Source organism: Pristiophorus japonicus, chromosome 16 (genome assembly GCF_044704955.1).
Source record: "Pristiophorus japonicus isolate sPriJap1 chromosome 16, sPriJap1.hap1, whole genome shotgun sequence".
Classification (NCBI taxonomy): domain Eukaryota; kingdom Metazoa; phylum Chordata; class Chondrichthyes; family Pristiophoridae; genus Pristiophorus; species Pristiophorus japonicus.
In genome coordinates this window covers 4,756,965-4,779,770 of record NC_091992.1, presented here as the reverse complement: position 1 = coordinate 4,779,770, position 22,806 = coordinate 4,756,965, and the positions used below count along the sequence as shown (strand labels likewise).

Genomic DNA, 22,806 nt, shown 5'->3' with positions numbered 1-22,806 from the left:
GCAGGAGAGCGTGCTGATGGCAAGGTATCGGTTCTACAGGTGCCAGCGATCTGAAGGTCAGGAAGTGGTGAGCTACGTCGCCGAGCTAAGGCGACTTGCAGGACAATGTGAGTTTGATGGCTACCTGGAGCAAATGCTCAGAGACTTTTTTGTACTGGGCATTGGCCACGAGACCATCCTACGAAAACTTTTGACTGTGGAGACACCGACCCTCAGTAAGGCCATTGCGATAGCACAGGCGTTTATGTCCACCAGTGTTAACACAAAACAAATCTCTCAGCACACAAGTGCTAGCAATGTTCATTAATTAACTGGAACTGTGTTTGCGAGCAGAAATGTACAGGGCAGAAACCACGAGTCTGCAACTGCCAGCAGGCCTCAGGTGACCCAGATGACTCACCCGAGTCCCCAACAAAGGATGAATGCATGGCAATTCACACCTTGTTGGCATTGTGGAGGCCTCCATTCAGCCTATTCATGCCGCTTCAAAGGGTATGTTTGCAAGAGCTGTGGAACAATGGGGCACCTCCAACGAGCTTGCAAACGAGCTGCAAGCTCTGCAAAACCTGCTAACCACCACATGGCAGAGGAAGATCGGTCCATGGTGGATCAAAGCAATTTCGAGCCTCAGAGAGAGGAGGCAGATGCTGAAGTACACGGGGTGCACACATTTTCGACGAAATGTCCACCTATAATGCTAAATGTAAAATTGAATGACTTACCCGTAGCCATGGAACTGGACACTGGCACTAGCCAATCCATCATGAGTAAAAAGATGTTTGAGAGACTGTGGTGCAACAAGGCAGTCAGACCAGCCCTGAGCCCCATCCACATGAAACTGAGAACGTACACCAAAGAGCTTATCAATGTCCTGGACAGCACCATGGTCAAGGTCACCTTCGAGGGCACGGTGCACGAACTGCCACTCTGGATTGTCCCGGGCGATGGCCCCACACTGCTTGGAAGGAGCTGGCTGGACAAAATCCGCTGGAACTGGGATGACATCCGAGCGCTATCACATGTCGATGAGGCCTCATGTACCCAGGTTCTTAACAAATTTCCTTCCCTTTTTGAGCCAGGCATTGGAAACTTTTCTGGGGCGAAGGTGCGGATCCACTTGGTCCCAGAGGCATGACCCATTCACCACAAGGTGCGAGCGGTACCTCACATGATGAGGGAGAGAGTGAAAATTGAGCTGGACAGGCTGCAACGCGAGGGCATCATCTCCCCAGTGGAATTCAGCGAGTGGGCCAGCCCGATTGTTCCAGTACTCAAAAGTGATGGCATGGTCAAGATTTGCGGTGATTATAAAGTAACTATTAATCGTTTCTCGCTACAGGACCAATACCCGCTACCTAAGGCAGACGACCTATTTGCGACACTGGCAGGAGGCAAGGCATTCACCCAGCTCGACCTGACTTCGGCCTACATGACGCAGGAGCTGGAGGAGTCTTTGAAGGGCCTCACCTGCATCAACACGCACAAGGGACTGTTCATCTACAACAGATGCCCGTTTGGAATTCGGTCGGCTGCAGCGATCTTCCAGAGAAACATGGAGAGCCTACTCAAGTCGGTACCACACACGGTGGTCTTTCAGGACGACATATTGGTCACGGGTCTGGACACCGTCGAGCACCTACAAAACCTGGAGGAGGTCCTCCAGCGACTGGATTGCGTAGGGCTGCGGCTGAAGAGGTCGAAATGCGTCTTCATGGCAACAGAAGTGGAGTTTTTGGGGAGAAAGATCACGGCGGACAGCATTCGGCCCACAGACGCCAAGACAGAGGCTATCAGGAACGCGCCCAGGCCACAGAATGTCACGGAGCTGCGGTCGTTCCTGGGACTCCTCAACTATTTTGGTAACTTCCTACCGGGGTTAAGCACCCTCTTAGAGCCCCTACATGTGTTATTGCGCAAAGGTGAGAACTGGGTATGGGGAAAAAACCAAGTAATTGCTTTTGAGAAAGCCAGAAACATTTTATGCTCCAACAGGCTGCTTGTATTGTATAACCCGTGTAAAAGACTTGTGCTAGCATGTGATGCGTCGTCATATGGAGCCGAGTGTGTATTACAACAAGCTAACGTTGCGGGGAAGTTGCAACCTGTCTCCTATGCCTCCAGGAGCTTGTCTAAGGCCGAGAGGGCCTACAGCATGATTGAGAAAGAGGCATTAGCGTGTGTGTTCGGGGTAAAGAAAATGCATCAGTACCTGTTTGGCCTCAAATTTGAGCTGGAAACCGATCACAAGCCCCTTATATCCCTGTTCGCTGAAAACAAGGGGATAAGTACTAATGCCTCAGCCCGCATACAAAGGTAGGCACTCGCGCTATCAATGTGTAACTATACCATCCACCACAGGCCAGGCACCAAGAACTGTGCGGATGCTCTCATTCGGTTACCATTGCCCATCACGGGGGTGGAAATGGCGCAGCCTGCAAACTTGTTGATGGTGGCGCAGCCTGCAGACTTGTTGATGGTCATGGAAGCGTTTGAAAATGATAAATCACCTGTCACGGCCCGCCAGATTAGGACTTGGACCAGCCAAGATCCTCTGCTGTCCCTAGTAAAAAACTGTGCACTGCATGGGAGCTGGGCCAGCATCCCCATTGAAATGCAAGAGCCAATCAAGCCGTTCTCGCGGCGAAAGGACGAACTGTCCATTCAGGCAGACTGCCTGTTGTGGGGTAACCGCGTAGTGCTACCCAAAAAAAGAGCAGGGAGACTTTCATCTCGGATCTCCACAGCACACACCCGGGTATAGTAATGATGAAAGCGATAGCCAGATCCCACATGTGGTGACCCGGTATCGACTCTGACTTAGAGTCCTGTGTACGGCAATGCAGCGTATGTGCTCAGTTGAGCAACGCACCTAGAGAGGCACGACTAAGTTTGTGGTCCTGGCCCTCCAGACCATGGTCGAGGATCCATGTCGACTATGCGGGCCCGTTTCTCGGTAAAATGTTCCTGGTGGTGCTGGATGCTTTTTCAAAATGGATTGAGTGTGAAATAATGTCGGGAAGCACCGCCACCGCCACCATTGAAAGCCTGAGGGCCATGTTTGCCACCCACGGCCTGCCTGACATACTGGTCAGTGACAACGGGCCATGTTTCACCAGTGCTAAATTTAAAGAATTCATGACCCGCAATGGGATCAAACATGTCACCTCGGCCCCGTTTAAACCAGCCTCCAATGGGCAGGCAGAGCGGGCAGTACAAACCATCAAACACAGCCTTAAACGCATCACAGAAGGCTCACTCCAAACCCGCCTGTCCTGAGTACTGCTCAGCTACCGCACGAGACCCCACTCGCTCACAGGGGTGCCCCCGGCTGAGCTACTCATGAAAAGGACACTTAAAACCAGACTCTCGCTGGTTCACCCCAACCTGCATGATCAGGTAGAGAGCAGGCGGCAGCAACAAAATGTAAACGATGGTCGCGCCACTGTGTCACGGGAAATTGATCTGAATGACCCTGTGTATGTGCTAAACTATGGACATGGTCCCAAGTGGATCGCGGGCACGGTGATAGCTAAAGAAGGGAGTAGGGTGTTTGTAGTCAAACTAGACAATGGACAAATTTGCAGAAAGCACCTGGACCAAACGAGGCTGCGGTTCACAGACTGCCCTGAACAACCCACAGCAGACACCACCTTTTTCGAGCCCACAACACACACCCAAAGGATCAACGACACCACGCCGGACCAGGAAATCGAACCCATCACGCCCAACAGCCCAGCAAGGCCAGGCTCACCCAGCAGCCCTGCAGGGCCAACAACACCCCAGCCCAGCGAGGGCACAGCCAACACACCAGAACAGACATTTGTACCGAGGCGGTCCACCAGGGAAAGAAAGGCTCCCGACCGCCTCACCTTGTAAATAGTTTTCACTTTGACTTTGTGGGGGGAGTGATGTTGTGTATCTGTAAAGCATGCACTCCCATGTTCCGCCACCAGGGAGCTCATCCCCTGAAGTCCCAAGGGATCCCAGCATCCCTTGGGAGCACTGTATATAAGCCGGCCCCCTAAGGCCTGTCCCTCACTCTGGAGTGTCTTAATAAAGACTGAGGTCACTGTTACTTTAACCTCCTTGTGTGCAGTCTCATCTGTGTTAGGAAGACAATAGCATTGACTTGAGATAGTTGAGGGGTAATAAGATAAGAAATAGGAGCAGGAGTTGGCCCTTCTGTGAGATTATGGCTGATCTTCCACCTCAACTCCACCTTCCTGCCCTGTCCCCATATCCTTTGATCCGATCAAGGTCATTTGACAGGGAAACTATTTCATCTGGCGTGGGAACCCCATACAAGGGATTCGAGCCAGGCTGTTCAGGACTGAAAGCATCAAGCACTTTTTCACATACACAGAGCACTGGAAATTTGGAACTCTTTCTTCAAAAGGCTGTGGACGCTGGGGGCTAATTGAATCTTTCACGACGGAGATCTGTGGATTGTGTTGGGTCAGGGTATACAGGGATGCGGAGTTAAGATACAGATCAGCCACGATCCAATTCTCGAGGGGCTGAATGGCCTCCTCCTCTTCCTAAGAATCAAAATTCAAAACGAGGAGCGTAAAGGAATGGGGTTCAAGTCCCACCCACCTGCCTCGCTGGAGAGGAAGAACAGGGTGATATCGGTCAGCTTGACGTTGATCTTTGAGAGCTGGACCATCAATCCGCCGTGAGCATCGAAGTCCGGCAGTACTGGTGCATCCTGCTGCTCCAGCTTCTCTCCCGCACTTTCCTTCTCGCCCCCGCCGATCAGAAGCAACACCTTGGACAAGCACTCCACTGCCGTGTCCGACACCTCCACCTGCAGCTCGTGCACCGTGCCATCCAAGTGCAGTGTGTTGGTGTGGTCGCTGGTCAACGACTCCCTGTGACAGTAACTGCCCTGGAACTGGAGACGGGACAATCACAGACCGCTCCCCCGTCCGGACAACCAGCAGTCCTGGGCTCATTCTCTCAACCTCCCCCCTCCCCTCAACCCCCTCCCGCACCCCCCACCCCTAACCCCTCCTCCCCCCGCCCCCCCACCCAATCCCTCCTCCCCCAACCCCCCCCCAACCTTCTCCGCCCTTTCCCTAACCCCCCACCCCCAATCCCTCCTCCCCCAACCCCTCTCCCCCCCACCCAATCCCCCCAACCCAACCCCTCCTCCCCCAACCCCTCTCCCCTCTCAACCCCCCTCCTCCCTCTCCCCAACCCTCCACCCCTAACCCCTCCTCCCCCCGCCCCCCCACCCAATCCCTCCTCCCACGTCCCTCCTCCCCCCTCCCCCCCAACCTTCTCCACCCTCTCCCTAACCCCCCACCCCCAATCCCTCCTCCCCCAACCCCTCTCCCCCCCCACCCAATCCTTCCTCCCCCAACCCCTCTCCCCTCTCAACCCCCCTCCTCCCTCTCCCTCTCCCCAACCCCCCACCCCCAATCCCTCCTCCCCTGCCCCCCAACCCCTCTCCCCCCCACCCAATCCCCCCCACCCAACCCCTCCTCCCCCAACCCCTCTCCCCTCTCAACCCCCCTCCTCCCTCTCCCTCTCCCCAACCCCCCACCCCTCCTCCCCCGCCCCTCCTCCCCCCCAACCTTCTCCGCCCTCTCCCTAACCCCCCATCCCCAATCCCTCCTCCCCCAACCCCTCTCCCCCCCACCCAATCCCTCCTCCCCCCTCTCCCCCAACCTTCTCCGCCCTCTCCCTAACCCCCCACCCCCAATCCCTCCTCCCCAACCCCTCTCCCCCACCCAATCCCTCCTCCCCCAACCCCTCTCAACCCCCCTCCTCCCTCTCCCTCACCCCCCACCCCCAATCCCTCCTCCCCTGCCCCCCAACCCCTCTCCCCCCCACCCTCTCCAATCCTCCCGCCCTCTCCCCCAAGACCCCTTCCCCACCCCCTCCTCTCTCAGCCCCCCTCCCCCCGCCCTCTCCCCAACCCCCCACCCCCAACCCCTCCTCCCCCCTTCCCCACCCCCTCCTCCCCCCAACCCCCTTCCCAACCCCTCCTCCCCCCACTCTCTCCCCCAACCCCTCCTCCCCCCGCCCTCTCCCCCAACCACTCCACCCCAACCCCCCTCCCCCAACCTTCTTCCCCCCAAAAAAACTCCTAACCCCCCTCTACAAACACACCCACCCCCACTCCCCCAACCCCTCCCCCCACCACCACAAACACCCACAACCCCCTCCCCCCATCCCTCCCTCCTCCCCCCATCAAACACACCAAACCCCCACCCCACCCCCAGCCTTACCTGCAGATTCAGAGTGTCCAAGACAAGGGCGTCTCCCCACAGGTGTGTACTGAGCGGAGGAGGGGCCTTTGGAACCTGTGACCCCTGCCCTGCCCGCCACCAAAGGTACCTTATCGCCAGGTTGCCTCGCCAGTGGGAGCTGCGGGATTCTAGGTGCTGGGTATCTGTGCGGGGAGAGAAGGAGCCACTGTCGTCACCATGGTCTATCGGGATATGGGAATCCACACAGGCCCACAGGAAAAGGCTCAAACATTCAAGCTCAGATAATGAACCGGCCCACAATCCTCAGTGTGTCGGTCCCACGCTGCCTATATGTTGGGGCATCTCAGGAGGCCCCCGTTTCTAATTCATCGAAGCTGCACATGGAACAGCCTCCTCCCGTGCTGTAAGACTGCCACTCCCCCTGCTCTTTTCCCACAGCTCGGGAAATCAGTTCCCCCCTCGCCCCGCCCCAATTCCCTTTTGAAAGTTACGATTGAATCTGCTTCCGCCGCCCTTTCAGGCAGCGCGTTCCCGATCACAACAACTCGCTGCGTAAAAATATTCTCCTCCCATAGAAATATAGAAAATAGGTGCAGGAGTAGGCCATTCGGCCCTTCTAGCCTGCACCGCCATTCAATGAGTTCATGGCTGAACATTCAACTTCAGTACCCCATTCCTGCTTTCTCGCCATACCCCTTGATCCCCCTAGCAGTAAGGACCTCATCTAACTCCTTTTTGAATATATTTAGTGAATTGGCCTCAACAACTTTCTGTGGTAGAGAATTCCACAGGTTCACCACTCTCTGGGTGAAGAAGTTCCTCCGCATCTCGGTCCTAAATGGCTTACCCCTTATCCTTAGACTGTGATCCCTGGTTCTGGACTTCCCCAACATTGGGAACATTCTTCCTGCATCTAACCTGTCTAACCCCGTCAGAATTTTATATGTTTCTATGAGGTCCCCTCTCATTCTTCTGAACTCCAGTGAATACAAGCCCAGTTGATCCAGTCTTTCTTGATAGGTCAGTCCCGCCATCCCGGGAATCAGTCTGGTGAACCTTCGCTGCACTCCCTCAATAGCAAGAATGTCCTTCCTCAGGTTAGGAGACCAAAACTGTACACAATACTCCAGGTGTGGCCTCACCAATGCCCTGTACAACTGTAGCAACACCTCCCTGCCCCTGTACTCAAATCCCCTTGCTATGAAGGCCAACATGCCATTTGCTTTCTTAACCGCCTGCTGCACCTGCATGCCAACCTTCAATGACTGATGTACCATGACACCCAGGTCTCTTTGCACCTCCCCTTTTCCTAATCTGTCACCATTCAGATAATAGTCTGTCTCTCTGTTTTTACCACCAAAGTGGATAACCTCACATTTATCCACATTATACTTCATCTGCCATGCATTTGCCCACTCACCTAACCTATCCAAGTCGCTCTGCAGCCTCACAGCATCCTCCTCGCAGCTCACACTGCCACCCAACTTAGTGTCATCCGCAAATTTGGAGATACTACATTTAATCCCCTCATCTAAATCATTAATGTACAGTGTAAACAGCTGGGGCCCCAGCACAGAACCTTGCGGTACCCCACTAGTCACTGCCTGCCATTCTGAAAAGTACCGATTTACTCCTACTCTTTGCTTCCTGTCTGACAACCAGTTCTCAATCCATGTCAGTACACTACCCCCAATCCCATGTGCTCTAACTTTGCACATCAATCTCTTGTGTGGGACCTTGTCGAACGCCTTCTGAAAGTCCAAATATACCACATCAACTGGTTCTCCCTTATCCACTCTACTGGAAACATCCTCAAAAAATTCCAGAAGATTTGTCAAGCATGATTTCCCTTTCACAAATCCATGCTGACTTGGACCTATCATGTCACCTCTTTCCAAATGCACTGCTATGACATCCTTAATAATTGATTCCATTATTTTACCCACTACCGATGTCAGGCTGACCGGTCTATAATTCCCTGTTTTCTCTCTCCCTCCTTTTTTAAAAAGTGGGGTTACATTGGCTACCCTCCACTCCATAGGAACTGATCCAGAGTCAATGGAATGTTGGAAAATGACTGTCAACGCATCCACTATTCCCAAGGCCACCTCCTTAAGTACTCTGGGATGCAGTCCATCAGGCCCTGGGGATTTATCGGCCTTCAATCCCATCAATTTCCCCAACACAATTTCCCGGCTAATAAGGATTTCCCTCAGTTCCTCCTCCTTACTAGACCCCCCGACCCCTTTCATAACCGGAAGGTTGTTCGTGTCCTCCTTCGTGAATACCGAACCAAAGTACTTGTTCAATTGGTCCGCCATTTCTTTGTTCCCCGTTATGACTTCCCCTGATTCTGACTGCAGGGGACCTACATTTGTCTTTACTAACCTTTTTCTCTTTACATATCTATAGAAACTTTTGCAATCCGTCTTAATGTTCCCTGCAAGCTTCTTCTCATACTCCATTTTCCCTGCCCTAATCAAACCCTTTGTCCTCCTCTGCTGAGTTCTAAATTTCTCCCAGTCCCCAGGTTCGCTGCTATTTCTGGCCAATTTGTATGCCATTTCCTTGGCTTTAATACTATCCCCTCCCCCTCTGGCTCTTTTGGCAATCACCTTAATAACTCTGTGTCCCTCTGTTACCGGCCCTCCTGCCCCGGGGAACAGTTTCTCTCGATCTATACTAAAGCACCTCATAATTTTGAACATCTATTCAAATGGTCTAATTAGCATATCCTAATAATTAATTAGGATATGCTAATTAGACCATTTGAATGGTCTGTTTGTAAAGTTGTTTTTATGTCTTCCTCAGGATGAGACATGTGACTGCCGGAGAACAAAACACTTTAACATTAACAGCATGGTCAACTGTCAGCTGTGGCTCCGTGGGCAGCTCGTTCTCTCTCGCCCGAGTCAGAAGGTCGTGGGTTCAAGTCCCATTCCAGGGACTTGAGCACAAAACTCCAGGATGACACTCCCAGTGCAGTACTGAGGGAGCACCGCGCTGTCGGAGGGGCAGTACTGAGGGAGCGCCGCGCTGTCGGAGGGGCAGTACTGAGGGAGCGCCGCGCTGTCGGAGGGGCAGTACTGAGGGAGCGCCGCACTGTCGGAGGGGCAGTACTGAGGGAGCGCCGCACTGTCGGAGGGGCAGTACTGAGGGAGCGCCGCACTGTCGGAGGGGCAGTACTGAGGCAGCGCCGCACTGTCGGAGGGGCAGTACTGCGGGAGCGTCGCACTGTCGGAGGGGCAGTACTGAGGGAGCGCCGCACTGTCGGAGGGGCAGTACTGAGGGAGCGCCGCACTGTCGGAGGGGCAGTACTGAGGGAGCGCCGCACTGTTGGAGGGGCAGTACTGAGGGAGCGCCGCACTGTCGGAGGGGCAGTACTGAGGGAGCGCCGCACTGTCGGAGGGGCAGCACTGTCCCTGGGGTGAGAGTCTAAGCTACACACACTGCCACGCTCGAGCTGCTTTCCTTCTCCTTGCCCAATCGCCTCTTATCGTCTCGTCTCTCCTCCCCCAGTGGAATATTTGGCCCAGAAACACCAGGTGCCACTAAAAGCACCAAAATAACTGACCATTCGAAAAAAGAGATGGAGAGAATGAGCGAGAAGTAAGGATAAAACAACAAAACAGAAAGAGAGGACGGAGAGAAAAGCACAAAACAAGACAAAGTGAGAGTAACTGGAAAGACAAAGAAAGAAGGTAAAGCAGGAAAGAGGGGGAGAACAGAGGGATGGAGCGGGGGGGGGAAGAGAGACAGAGAGATAAAGAGACAGAAGGGGGGAGGAGAAAGAGGGAGAGAAAAACAGGGGGAAAAAACGACATGCGGAGAGAAAAACGGGGAAGCGATAGAGACAGAAGGAAAAGAGAAAGAAAGGGGGAAAAGAGAAAGAGAAAGTGGAAAAAAGATAGACAAATGGGAAGAGAGAGAAGAAACAGTAGGACAGAGACTGTACGATAGATAGGCAGACAAGACAGGTTCATAAATAGAGCGCGAAACAGAGAGGGAAAAAAAGAGACAGACAGACGGGACGGGAAGAGAGTGTCAGAGACATAGAAACAGAGAAACATAGAAAATAGGTGCAGGAGCAGGCCATTCAGCCCTTCGAGCCTGCACCGCCATTCAATGAGTTCATGGCTGAACATGCAACTTCAGTACCCCATTCCTGCTTTCTCGCCATACCCCTTGATCTCCCGAGTAGTAAGGACTTCATCTAACTCCTTTTTGAATATATTTAGTGAATTGGCCTCAACAACTTTCTGTGGTAGAGAATTCCACAGGTTCACCACTCTCTGGGTGAAGAAGTTTCTCCTCATCTCGGTCCTAAATGGCTTCCCCCTTATCCTTAGACTGTGATCCCTGGTTCTGGACTTCCCCAACATTGGGAACATTCTTCCTGCATCTAACCTGTCTAAACCCGTCAGAATTTTAAACGTTTCTATGAGGTCCCCTCTCATTCTTCTGAACTCCAGTGAATTCAAGCCCAATTGATCCAGTCTTTCTTGATAGGTCAGTCCCGCCATCCCGGGAATCAGTCTGGTGAACCTTCGCTGCACTCCCTCAATAGCAAGAATGTCCTTCCTCAGGTTAGGAGACCAAAACTGTACACAATACTCCAGGTGTGGCCTCACCAAGGCCCTGTACAACTGTAGCAACACCTCCCTGCCCCTGTACTCAAATCTCCTCGCTATGAAGGCCAACATGCCATTTGCTTTCTTAACCGCTTGCTGTACCTGCATGCCAACCTTCAATGACTGATGTACATGACACCCAGGTCTCGTTGCACCTCCCCTTTTCCTAATCTGTCACCATTCAGATAATAGTCTGTCTCTCTGTTTTTACCACCAAAGTGGATAACCTCACATTTATCCACATTATACTTCATCTGCCATGCATTTGCCCACTCACCTAACCTATCCAAGTCGCTCTGCAGCCTAATAGCATCCTCCTCGCAGCTCACACTGCCACCCAACTTAGTGTCATCCGCAAATTTGGAGATACTACATTTAATCCCCTCGTCTAAATCATTAATGTACCGTGTAAACAGCTGGGGCCCCAGCACAGAACCTTGCGGTACCCCACTAGTCACTGCCTGCCATTCTGAAAAGTACCCATTTACTCCTACTCTTTGCTTCCTGTCTGACAGCCAGTTCTCAATCCATGTCAGCACACTACCCCCAATCCCATGTGCTTTAACTTTGCACATTAATCTCTTGTGTGGGACCTTGTCGAAAGCCTTCTGAAAGTCCAAATATACCACATCAACTGGTTCTCCCTTGTCCACTCTACTGGAAACATCCTCAAAAAATTCCAGAAGATTTGTCAAGCATGATTTCTCTTTCACAAATCCATGCTGACTTGGACCTATCATGTCACCTCTTTCTAAATGCGCTGCTATGACATCCTTAATAATTGATTTCATCATTTTACCCACTACCGATGTCAGGCTGACCGGTCTATAATTCCCTGTTTTCTCTCTCCCTCCGTTTTTAAAAAGTGGGGTTACATTGGCTACCCTCCACTCGATAGGAACTGATCCAGAGTCAATGGAATGTTGGAAAATGACTGTCAACGCATCCGCTATTTCCAAGGCCACCTCCTTAAGTACTCTGGGATGCAGTCCATCAGGCCCTGGGGATTTATCGGCCTTCAATCCCATCAATTTCCCCAACACAATTTCCCGACTAATAAGGATTTCCCTCAGTTCCTCCTCCTTACTAGACCCTCTGACCCCTTTTATATCCGGAAGGTTGTTTGTGTCCTCCTTAGTGAATACCGAACCAAAGTACTTGTTCAATTGGTTTGCCATTTCTTTGTTCCCCGTTATGACTTCCCCTGATTCTGACTGCAGGGGACCTGCGTTTGTCTTTACTAACCTTTTTCTCTTTACATATCTATAGAAACTTTTGCAATCCGTCTTAATGTTCCCGGCAAGCTTCTTCTCGAACTCCATTTTCCCTGCCCTAATCAAACCCTTTGTCCTCCTCTGCTGAGTTCTAAATTTCTCCCAGTCCCCGGGTTCGCTGCTATCCCTGATTTCCCTTGATAGCCACGGTTGAGCCACCTTCCCTTTTTTATTTTTACGCCAGACAGGAATGTACAATTGTTGTAGTTCATCCATGCGGTCTCTAAATGTCTGCCATTGCCCATCCACAGTCAACCCCTTAAGTATCATTCGCCAATCTATCCTAGCCAATTCACGCCTCATACCTTCAAAGTTACCCTTCTTTAAGTTCTGGATCATGGTCTCTGAATTAACTGTTTCATTCTCCATCCTAATGCAGAATTCCACCATATTATGGTCACTCTTCCCCAAGGGGCCTCGCACAACGAGATTGCTAATTAATCCTCTCTCATTACACAACACCCAGTCTAAGATGGCCTCCCCCCTAGTTGGTTCCTCGACATATTGGTCTAGAAAACCATCCCTTATGCACTGCAGGAAATCCTCCTCCACCGTATTGCTTCCAGTTTGGTAAGCTCAATCTATGTGCATATTAAAGTCACCCATGATAACTGCTGCACCTTTATTGCATGCACCCCTTATATCCTGTTTGATACCCTCCCCAACATCACTACTACTGTTTGGAGGTCTGTACACAACTCCCACTAACGTTTTTTGCCCTTTGGTGTTCTGCAGCTCTACCCATATAGATTCCACATCATCCAAGCTAATGTCTTTCCTAACTATTGCATTAATCTCCTCTTTAACCAGCAATGCTACCCCTTTCCTTTTATTCTATCCTTCCTGAATGTTGAATACCCCTGGATGTTGAGTTCCCAGCCCTGATCATCTTGGAGCCACGTCTCTGTATTCCCAATCACATCATATTTGTTAACATCTATTTGCACAGTTAATTCATCCATCTTATTACGGATACTCCTTGCATTAAGACACAAAGCCTTCAGGCTTATTTTTTTTAACACCCTTTGTCCTTTTAGATTTTTGCTGTACAGTGGCCCTTTTTGTTCTTTGCCTTGGGCTTCTCTGCCCTCCACTTTTCCTCATCTCCTTTCTGTCTTTTACTTGTGTCTCCTTTTTGTTTCCCTCTGTCTCCCTGCATTGGTTCCCATCCCCCTGCCATATTAGTTTAACTCCTCCCCAACAGCACTAGCAAACACTCCCCCTAGGACATTGGTTCCGGTCCTGCCCAGGTGCAGACCGTCCGGTTTATACTGGTCCCACCTCCCCCAGAACCGGTTCCAATGCCCCAGGAATTTGAATCCCTCCCTGCTGCACCACTGCTCAAGCCACGTATTCATCTGTGCTATCCTGCGATTCCTACTCTGACTAGCACGTGGCACTGGTAGCAATCCCGAGATTACTACAGAGAGAGAATATAAGCAAGAGAACCAGCAACATCGAAAGCAATATGTTAAAGACTTAAATCTGCACAATTTTTGGCAAATTTTCCATTATACATTCTTCTGCCCGCATTCACAATGGCAGCTGCCTATGTCAACTTGTCACGGGTTAATTACACCTTCCTCAAGCTGCAGTCCCGCCACTGGTCAGAGAGTGTCATTACAGCATGACCGCTTCACATAGCCAGCTGCCATTTTAAATATAGACACAGCCATTTATATCAAAATAAGGACTGAATGTATGTCTGTAAAAGGGGAACAACATTCACTCAGCCCAGTCCAATTATTTCCCACTAGGCTTGCTTTTGATTCCGGCATGGACACGATGGGCCAAATGGCCTCCTTCTGTGCTGTAAATTATGATTGAGACAGAAATTATATCCTTGGACATGTCATGAGCAATACAGGAGATCTACCCGTTCGTGAAAGGTTCTGGGATGTTACTGAGACGTAAACGTACAAATATTCATCTTACCGATGTGATGTAAAGGTGAGGGGTGGGCAGAGGAGGGAGAGGGAGAAGGGCGGGGGGGTGGAGGGAGGGGGAGCAGGGAGAGGGAGGGCGGGGAGAGAGGGGGCCAAGAAGGAGGGGGGGGGGGCGGGGAGGAGGGAGGGACGGAGGGCGGGGGGGAGGGAGGGACGGAGGGAGGGACGGAGGGCGGGACGGAGGGCGGGACGGAGGGCGGGACGGAGGGCGGGACGGAGGGCGGGACGGAGGGCGGGACGGAGGGCGGGACGGAGGGCGGGACGGAGGGCGGGACGGGAGGGCGGGGGGGGAGGGCGGGGGGGGAGGGCGGGGTGGGGGGTGAGGGAGGGACGGAGGGCGGGGGGGGGGAGGGGAGGGACGGAGGGGAGGGACGGAGGGGAGGGGAGGCTCATGGAGCGATGAAGCAGAGTTTAAATGAAACCTGTTGTTCACAAGGAAGCTTACCTGCATTGATGGAGGTGCAGCCCAGCGCAAAGGCTGGTGTGTCGGAGAACTGGAGCGAGACACTCACGTTTGTCAGTGAGCACATGATGCTGATGGGCATTTTGAGCCGAGGACTGGGGCTGATTAAACACAATAAAAGCAGAGTCAGATTGGGCTCCCAGGCAACACCACAGAGGCCATCACACCCGGGCACACTCGTCGGGGAGAGGAGTCACCCAGTCCGACAGTGTGAGGGAGCGGGAGTTACATCAGTACAGATACAGTCAGTAACACAGGGTGCTGGGGGAGAGGGGTTACTGAGTGACAGTGATATTAAGAAAGAAACACAGAAAATAGAAGAGTGGGTTGGTTTAAGAGTTGACACAAACCTCTTTTCACTGGTAAGTTGAGGCACTTGTGACTTTTCTGGCAGTAAGGCCATCCAGTGCAGAAACTCGGACTGTCGATAGTGAACGATGCAGGTGTGCACGGTGACAGAAGCGGAAATATCAATGCCCGTGATCTGAAAACCAGGAAACAGGAGACAAGTTCAGCCCCATTGCCGCTAACCCACTCGCACTGACTTACGCAGCGAGTTGTTGTGATCGGGAACGCGCTGCCTGAAAGGGCGATGGGAGCAGATTCAATAGTAACTTTCAAACCAGGAATTGAATAAATACTTGAAATAAATGTTTTTTGCAGGTCTGTGGGAAATGAGTGGGGGGAGGGGGGGGGACGTTGGGACTAATTAGAGAGCTGTACGATAGAGCTGGCACAGGCATGATGGGCTGAATGGCCTCCTTCTGTGCAGTATCATTCTATGATTCACTCAGCGAGGGTTCCCAGTGGGAATGTTGATCTGCTGTAGGTAGCGGTGATGTAAAAGGTCAGCTTTTCATCAGCAGGGGTTGCCCTGATAGTATTCTGCCACCCAACCTCTGCTTAAAGTGCTGCTGGAGTTGCCCATCCCAATCCCTGCCAGACTCTGAAGGTTAGAGGGCGGGCGGGCAGGAGGTGGGGGGGGAAATAAATGAATGCGGCAGTCAGTCCGGTCAAACTCTTGCCCGTCTAAAAGTCAGATCCGGATTCCCTCTGTGGCCTGGCCCCTCCCTATCTCTAACATCCTCCAGCCCCACATCTCGGCACGCCTCCAATTCTGGCATCTTGTGCAGCCCCCAATTACCCCCGCTCCACCATCGGTGGCCGTGCCTTCAGCTGCCTGGGCCCCAAGCTCTGGAACTCCCTCCCTAAACCTCGCCGCCTCGCTTTCCTCCTTTAAGACGCTCCTTAAAACCTACCCCTTTGACCCAGCCCCTGTTCCAATATCTCTTGGAGCTCAGTGTCAACTTTTGTTTGATAATCGCTCCTGTGAAGCACCTTGGGACATTTTACTACAGGAAAAGGCACTATATAAATGCAAGTTATTGTTGTCAATCCATCGGGGCCGAGACCCACGGACTCAGCACGGACCGGGAATTGAACCCCAGCTGCCACCCCGCCCGACCCCCCCCCCACCCCCACTGCCCGACCCCCACTCCTCACCGCCCGCACCCACCCCCCCCAGCCACCGCACCCCCCCCCCACTGCCCGACCCCCACCGCCTGCCCCAAACCCCCCCCTCACCCTCCGCACCCACCCCCCCCCCAGCCACCGCACCCTCCCCCCCACTGCCAGACCCCCACCCCCAGCCCCAAACCCCCCCTCACCCCCACAACGCACGACCCCCCCCCCACCCCCACTGCCCGACCCCCACCCCTCACCGCCCGCACCCACCCCCCCCCAGCCACCGCACCCCCCCCCACTGCCCGACCCCCACCCCCAGCCCCAAACCCCCCCTCACCCCCCACAACGCACGACCCCCCCCCCCCACCCCCACTGCCCGACCCCCACCCCTCACCGCCCGCACCCACCCCCCCCAGCCACCGCACCCCCCCCCACTGCCCGACCCCCACCCCCAGCCCCAAACCCCCCCTCACCCCCCCACAACGCACGACCCCCCCCCACCCCCACTGCCCGACCCCCACCCCTCACCGCCCGCACCCACCCCCCCAGCCACCGCACCCCCCCCCACTGCCCGACCCCCACCCCCAGCCCCAAACCCCCCCTCACCCCCCCACAACGCACGACCCCCCCCCCACCCCCACTGCCCGACCCCCACCCCTCACCGCCCGCACCCACCCCCCCCCCCAGCCACCGCACCGCCCCCCACTGCCCGACCCCCCCCCCTCACCCCCACAACGCACGACACCCACCCCCCCCCCACCCACCGCCGCCCGCGCCCCACCCCCCCCCGCGCCCCACCCACCCCCCCCCCCACCGCCCCGCGCCCCACCCACCCCCCCCCCCACCGCCCCACCCACCCACGGCCCCTCCCCACCGCCCCGCGCCCCACCCACCGCCCCGCGCCCCACCCACCCACGCCCCCTCCCCACCGCCCCGTGCCCCACCCACCCCCCCCCCACCGCCCGCGCCCCACCCCCCACCCCCCACCGCCTGCGAAGACTCACTCACCTGTAAGGAGCTGCTGAGCTCGGTCAGGCTCAGGATCCGTTGCCGACTCTGGGACAGGAGCAGTACATCTGAGGGCAGGAAGAGAGCGAGAGAACAGGTCAACAAACAGGTGGCAAACTGGGCCGGGCCGTCGCACTCCCTCAAACCACGGCAGCAGGCACCGCCCCACTCCGGCCCTCACAAGGAGACGCTTCCCTCACAGGGTACTGCAGTGAGCCAGGCCGAGGGGCGCCCTGCAGGGATACTTCTCCCCCAATGGTCCGTACCTTCCAGGGTCAGCTCAACGCTCATGGTTGGCAGGAGGAGATGTGGCATCATGCAATAGAAGTCATCAGGCTTGTAGTGGAAATGAAGCGACTTCAGGTTCCAGTTCAGGTGCCTGGGAAATGGGAATGCTGCAAATCAGATCTGGCCGCACAAACAAAGGATATTAAACAGCAGAAAACGCAGACACAACGCGGTCCCCTATACACCAGGATAATCGGTGTCAATAGTAACACGTGTGGGTCACGTGTGTCAGCAGCTGCAGCTCACACTCACTCTCTCCCTCTCGCCTCAGTCAGAAGGTCGTGGGTTCAGGTCCCACTCCAGGGACTTGAGCACATTAATCCAGGCTGACACTCCCAGTGCAGTACTGAGGGAGCGCCGCACTGTCGGAGGGGCAGTACTGAGGGAGGGCCGCACTGTCGGAGGGGCAGTACTGAGGGAGCGCCGCACTGTCGGAGGGGCAGTACTGAGGGAGCGGCGCACTGTCGGAGGGGCAGTACTGAGGGAGCGCCGCACTGTCGGAGGGGCAGTACTGAGGGAGTGCCGCACTGTCGGAGGGGCAGTACTGAGGGAGCGGCGCACTGTCGGAGGGGCAGTACTGAGGGAGCGCCGCACTGTCGGAGGGGCAGTACTGAGGGAGGGCCGCACTGTTGGAAGGGGCGTCGTTCAGGTGAGACATTAAACCAAGGCCCCGTCTGCCCTCTCGTGGATGTAAAAGATCCTACGCCACTATTTGAAGAAGAGCAGGGGAGTTATCCCCGGTGTCCTGGGGCCAGTTCAACCAGCATCACTAAAACAGATGATCTGGTCTTTATCACATTGCTGTGTGTGGGAGCTTGCTGCATGCAAATTGGCTGCTGCGTTTCCCACATTACAGCAGTGACTACACTCCAAAAAGTACTTCAATGGCTATAAAGCGCTTTGGGACGTCCTGATATTGTGAAAGGCGCTATAGAAATGCAAGGTCTTCCTATTATTTTGTCCTGTGCTGTGTGTGTCCGTACCTCTGTTGGCTGTTCAAAGACATCGTGATACTTGTATTCTCCATGTGCAGGGAGATGATCTTTGGCATGTACTCCATGCATGCAGATCTGGAAGCTGTGACACCATTTTCTTCATCGTCTTCTGTCAGAGGTGGCGGGAAGGGGGGAGGAACAAGGCGTGCAAGGAATGAGACCTTTAAAGAACACTTCACGACGCATTGCAATGCAATGGCCCAGGAAACAGCCGCACAGAATCTTCACCCTGGACCCAGCACACACAAAACACCTCTCTGACACGCTTTAAAAACATTGTAGAGCCGACACATACACTGGAACATCGGAACGGGACCCGCCATACAATGATCACGGCCGATCTGTATCCAACCTCCAGTTGCCAGCCTCAATACCCCGGCGACCAAACATCTACTGATCTCGGATTTAAAATGATTAATTGAGCGAGCATCTGCTTTTTGTGGGAGAGAGTTCCACACTTCTCTCCTGAATGGACTGGCTCGGATTGCCAAGGTCACACCCCCTCGTCCGCCCCCCACCCAGGTGGCTGGGGGGGGGGGGGTGGGTGGGGGTTCTCTCTTACCTGCCTTGCTTGTTTCAGGTTGCTGCGGCTGTGTGTCTGCACTGCGTGGCGATACATCGGGCTGTGACAGCGCCGTCTGCAGGATGTTGGAGCTGAACAAACCCTCGCTGATCTCAGTCTGTAGCGTGCGGACAGTCAGCTCTGTGCTGAGGGGCTTCATGTCCAGCAAGCTGAAGTCCAGAGTGGCGGCGAGGCTCAGGGACAAGTTGGCCAGACAGAAGTCCTCCTGCGAGGCACAGTCAGAGAAACAAAGTCAGTGGGAAACACATCAGGGAGCTGCTGCCATCACTCAAAGCAGCGTAACATCGCACTGCGAGATTTTTGCTTTATTAATCAGTGGTTCTGTCGCAGCTGGAGGACTGTGTCCAATTCTGAGCACCGCACTTGAGGAAGGATGTCAAGGCCTTGGAGAGGGTGCGGAGGGGATTGACCAGAACGGTTCCAGGGATGTGGGACTTCAGTGACGTGGAGAGACTGGAGAAGCTGGGGTTGTTCGCCTCAGAGCAGAGAAGGCTAAGGGGAGATTTAACAGAAGTTTTCAAAATTATGAAGGGATTTGATAAAGTAACGAAGGAAAAGCTGTTTCCAGGCGCAGGAGACTCGGTAACCAGAGGACACCAATTTAAGGCGATTGGCAAAAGAACCAGGGGGAGATAAGGAGACGTTGCCTAAACCTCTCCGCCTCTCTTTCCTCCTTCAAGATGCTCCTTAAAACCTCCCTCTTTGACCAAACTTTTGGTCACCTGTGCCAACTTCTACTTATGTGGCTCAAGTGTCAAATTTTTTTTTAATCGCATAATACGCCTGTGAAGCGCCTTAGGACGGTTCACTACGGTAAAGGTGCTATATGTTGTTGTTATTGGCCCCGACATTTCTCTATTGTTTGCCGAGGCTGCGAGCAATGTGGGGAGGGGTAGGGGGGGTCGGGGAGGGGGAGAAGTGTTCACTCACGATGCTCCAGCCAGTGGGGCGAGGGGCAGGCTCGCTGGACCAGCTGGTCTCTTCCAGCCCGTCATATTTTTTACGTGGATATTTTAATAAAGAAGCAGGGAAGCCCTCACAGTGAGCGATCCAGGTCAACAGGGCACCGGGGGCAGGGGCAGGACCGAGGACAGTCAGGCGGTGAACAGCGGAGGTCAGGTGTGGGTTGGAGAATCCTTCCCCAAGTACAACGTGCTCCCAACAGCGGTTCCTGCCCTGGTCTCCTTACCCAAGGAACAATATACTTGCCGCAGAGAGAGTGCAACCAAGGTTCACCAGACTGGTTCCTGGGATGGGGGGATTGTCCTATGAGGAGAGATTGAGTAGACTAGGCCTATATTCCCTAGAGTTTAGAAGAATGAGAGGTGACAGGATAGATGCAGGGAGGGTGTTTCCTCTGGCTGGGGAGTATAGAACCAGGAGTCACAGTCTCAGAATAAGAGGTCGCAGAAGTTTCTTCACTCGGTGGGCTGAGGCGGGTTGTCTCGGGGGGGCTGTGAGCCGAGGCGGGTTGTCTCGGGGGGGCTGTGAGCCGAGGCGGGTTGTCTCGGGGGGCCTGTGAGCCGAGGCGGGTTGTCTCGGGGGGGCTGTGAGCCGAGGCGGGTTGTCTCGGGGGGCTGTGAGCCGAGGCGGGTTGTCTCGGGGGGGCTGTGAGCCGAGGCGGGTTGTCTCGGGGGGCTGTCTCGGGGGGCTGTGAGCCGAGGCGGGTTGTCTCGGGGGGCTGTCTCGGGGGGCTGTGAGCCGAGGCGGGTTGTCTCGGGGGGCTGTGAGCCGAGGCGGGTTGTCTCGGGGGGCTGTGAGCCGAGGCGGGTTGTCTCGGGGGGGCTGTGGGCCGTGGCGGGTTGTCTCGGGGGGCTGTGAGCCGAGGCGGGTTGTCTCGGGGGGCTGTGAGCCGAGGCGGGTTGTCTCGGGGGGGCTGTGAGCCGAGGCGGGTTGTCTCGGGGGGGCTGTGGGCCGTGGCGGGTTGTCTCGGGGGGCTGTGAGCCGAGGCGGGTTGTCTCGGGGGGCTGCGAGCCGAGGCGGGTTGTCTCGGGGGGCTGTGAGCCGAGGCGGGTTGTCTCGGGGGGCTGTGAGCCGAGGCGGGTTGTCTCGGGGGGCTGTGAGCCGAGGCGGGTTGTCTCGGGGGGCTGTGAGCCGAGGCGGGTTGTCTCGGGGGGCTGTGAGCCGAGGCGGGTTGTCTCGGGGGGGCTGTCTCGGGGGGCTGTGGGCACTCACCTTCTGGCTGCTCGTCATTATCTTGCTGTTCAGCTTGCTCATATTAGCCTCGCACTTCAGGCTGAAAAACAGGAAGCCCTGCGTTAGATCTTTGTTTTACTCACAGTTTCTCGTTTTTGTTACTAACAAACAATTCCATTGAGACCTTCTCCCGATAGCCCTGTGAGTTTCCCCAAGTGTAGGTGATTCACACAGACCAGGAGGGTCCCCGGGGTCCCAGACACAAGAGCAAGAGAGAGAAAGAGAGAGAGGATGAGAGGGAGAGGGAGACTGAGCGTGAGCGAGCCTGCTCGCCGGCCAGCCAGAGCGTGCACGCGCGAGCCAGAACGCGCGCGCGCAAGAGAGCCCGCCAGAGCACACGTGCGAGCGAGCGAGCCAGCGCACCAGAGTGCGCGCAAGCGAGCCAGAGCTGGCGCGAGCAAGTGCACGCGCGAGTAAGCCAGCGCACCAGCCAGAGCGCACGAACGAGCCAGAGTGCGCGCGCACACGAGCGAGCCAGAGCAAGCGAGCCAAAGTGAGCGTGCCAGCGAGAGCGCAAGCGAGTCAGAGCATGTGCGCGAGAGCGAGACAGAGCGAGACAGAGCGAGACAGAGCGAGACAGAGCGAGACAGAGACAGACAGAGACAGACAGAGACAGACAGAGACAGACAGACAGAGACAGACACTCTGCCTGCTGCTCCAACTAAGCCGAACAGTCGAGGGAGGGACGCGGTGCGAAAATCTTGCATTGCCCACTCTGGACAGCTCGCTGCCTTTAGCATCCTGCACGCAGCATCTGTGCCACACACAGCCCCCTCTCCCCCCCCCCCCCACACACACACACACACACTACCCCCTCCACACACACACACACACACACTACCCCCCACACACACACACACACCCCCCCCACACACACACACACTACCCCCCCCACACACACACACACACTACCCCCCCACACACACACACACACTACCCCCTCCACACACACACACACACACTACCCCCCCCCCCCACACACACACACTACCCCCCCACACACACACTACCCCCCCACACACACACACTACCCCCCACACACACACACACCCCCCACACACACACACTACCCCCTCCACCACACACACTACCCCCTCCACACACACACACACACTACCCCCCCACACACACACACTACCCCCCCACACACACACACTACCCCCCCACACACACACACTACCCCCACACACACACACACACACTACCCCCCCACACACACACACTACCCCCCACACACACACACACACACACTACCCCCTCCACACACACACACACACACACACACACACCCCCCACACACACACACACACACACACACTACCCCCCCCACACACACACACACACACACTAACCCCCTCCCACACACACACACACACACACACACTACCCCCCCACACACACACACACACACACACTACCCCCCACACACACACACTACCCCTCCCACACACACACACTACCCCCCACCACACACACACACACACACTACCCCCCCCACACACACACACTACCCTCCCCACACACACACACTACCCCTCCACACACACACTACACCCTCCCACACACACACACACACACTACCCCCCCCACACACACACACTACCCCTCCCACACACACACTACCCCCTCCACACACACACACACACACACACCCCCCCCCCACAACACACCACACACACACACTACCCCCCCCTCCACACACACACACACACACTACCCCCCCCCACACACACACACTAC

At 55.1% G+C, this 22,806-nt stretch overlaps 1 protein-coding gene across 1 annotated transcript in view; it reads right to left on the bottom strand.

The window, feature by feature from the left end:
- The window catches only part of LOC139226907 (bridge-like lipid transfer protein family member 2), a 73,496-nt gene that overhangs the window by 43,576 nt on the left and 7,114 nt on the right, over positions 1-22,806 (bottom strand). Inside the window, 9 exon segments of the mRNA XM_070858000.1 lie at positions 4,597-4,894; positions 6,237-6,400; positions 14,515-14,633; positions 14,883-15,016; positions 17,005-17,072; positions 17,271-17,383; positions 18,276-18,396; positions 18,850-19,075; positions 21,046-21,106. Coding sequence (XP_070714101.1) covers positions 4,597-4,894; positions 6,237-6,400; positions 14,515-14,633; positions 14,883-15,016; positions 17,005-17,072; positions 17,271-17,383; positions 18,276-18,396; positions 18,850-19,075; positions 21,046-21,106 — 1,304 coding nt within the window.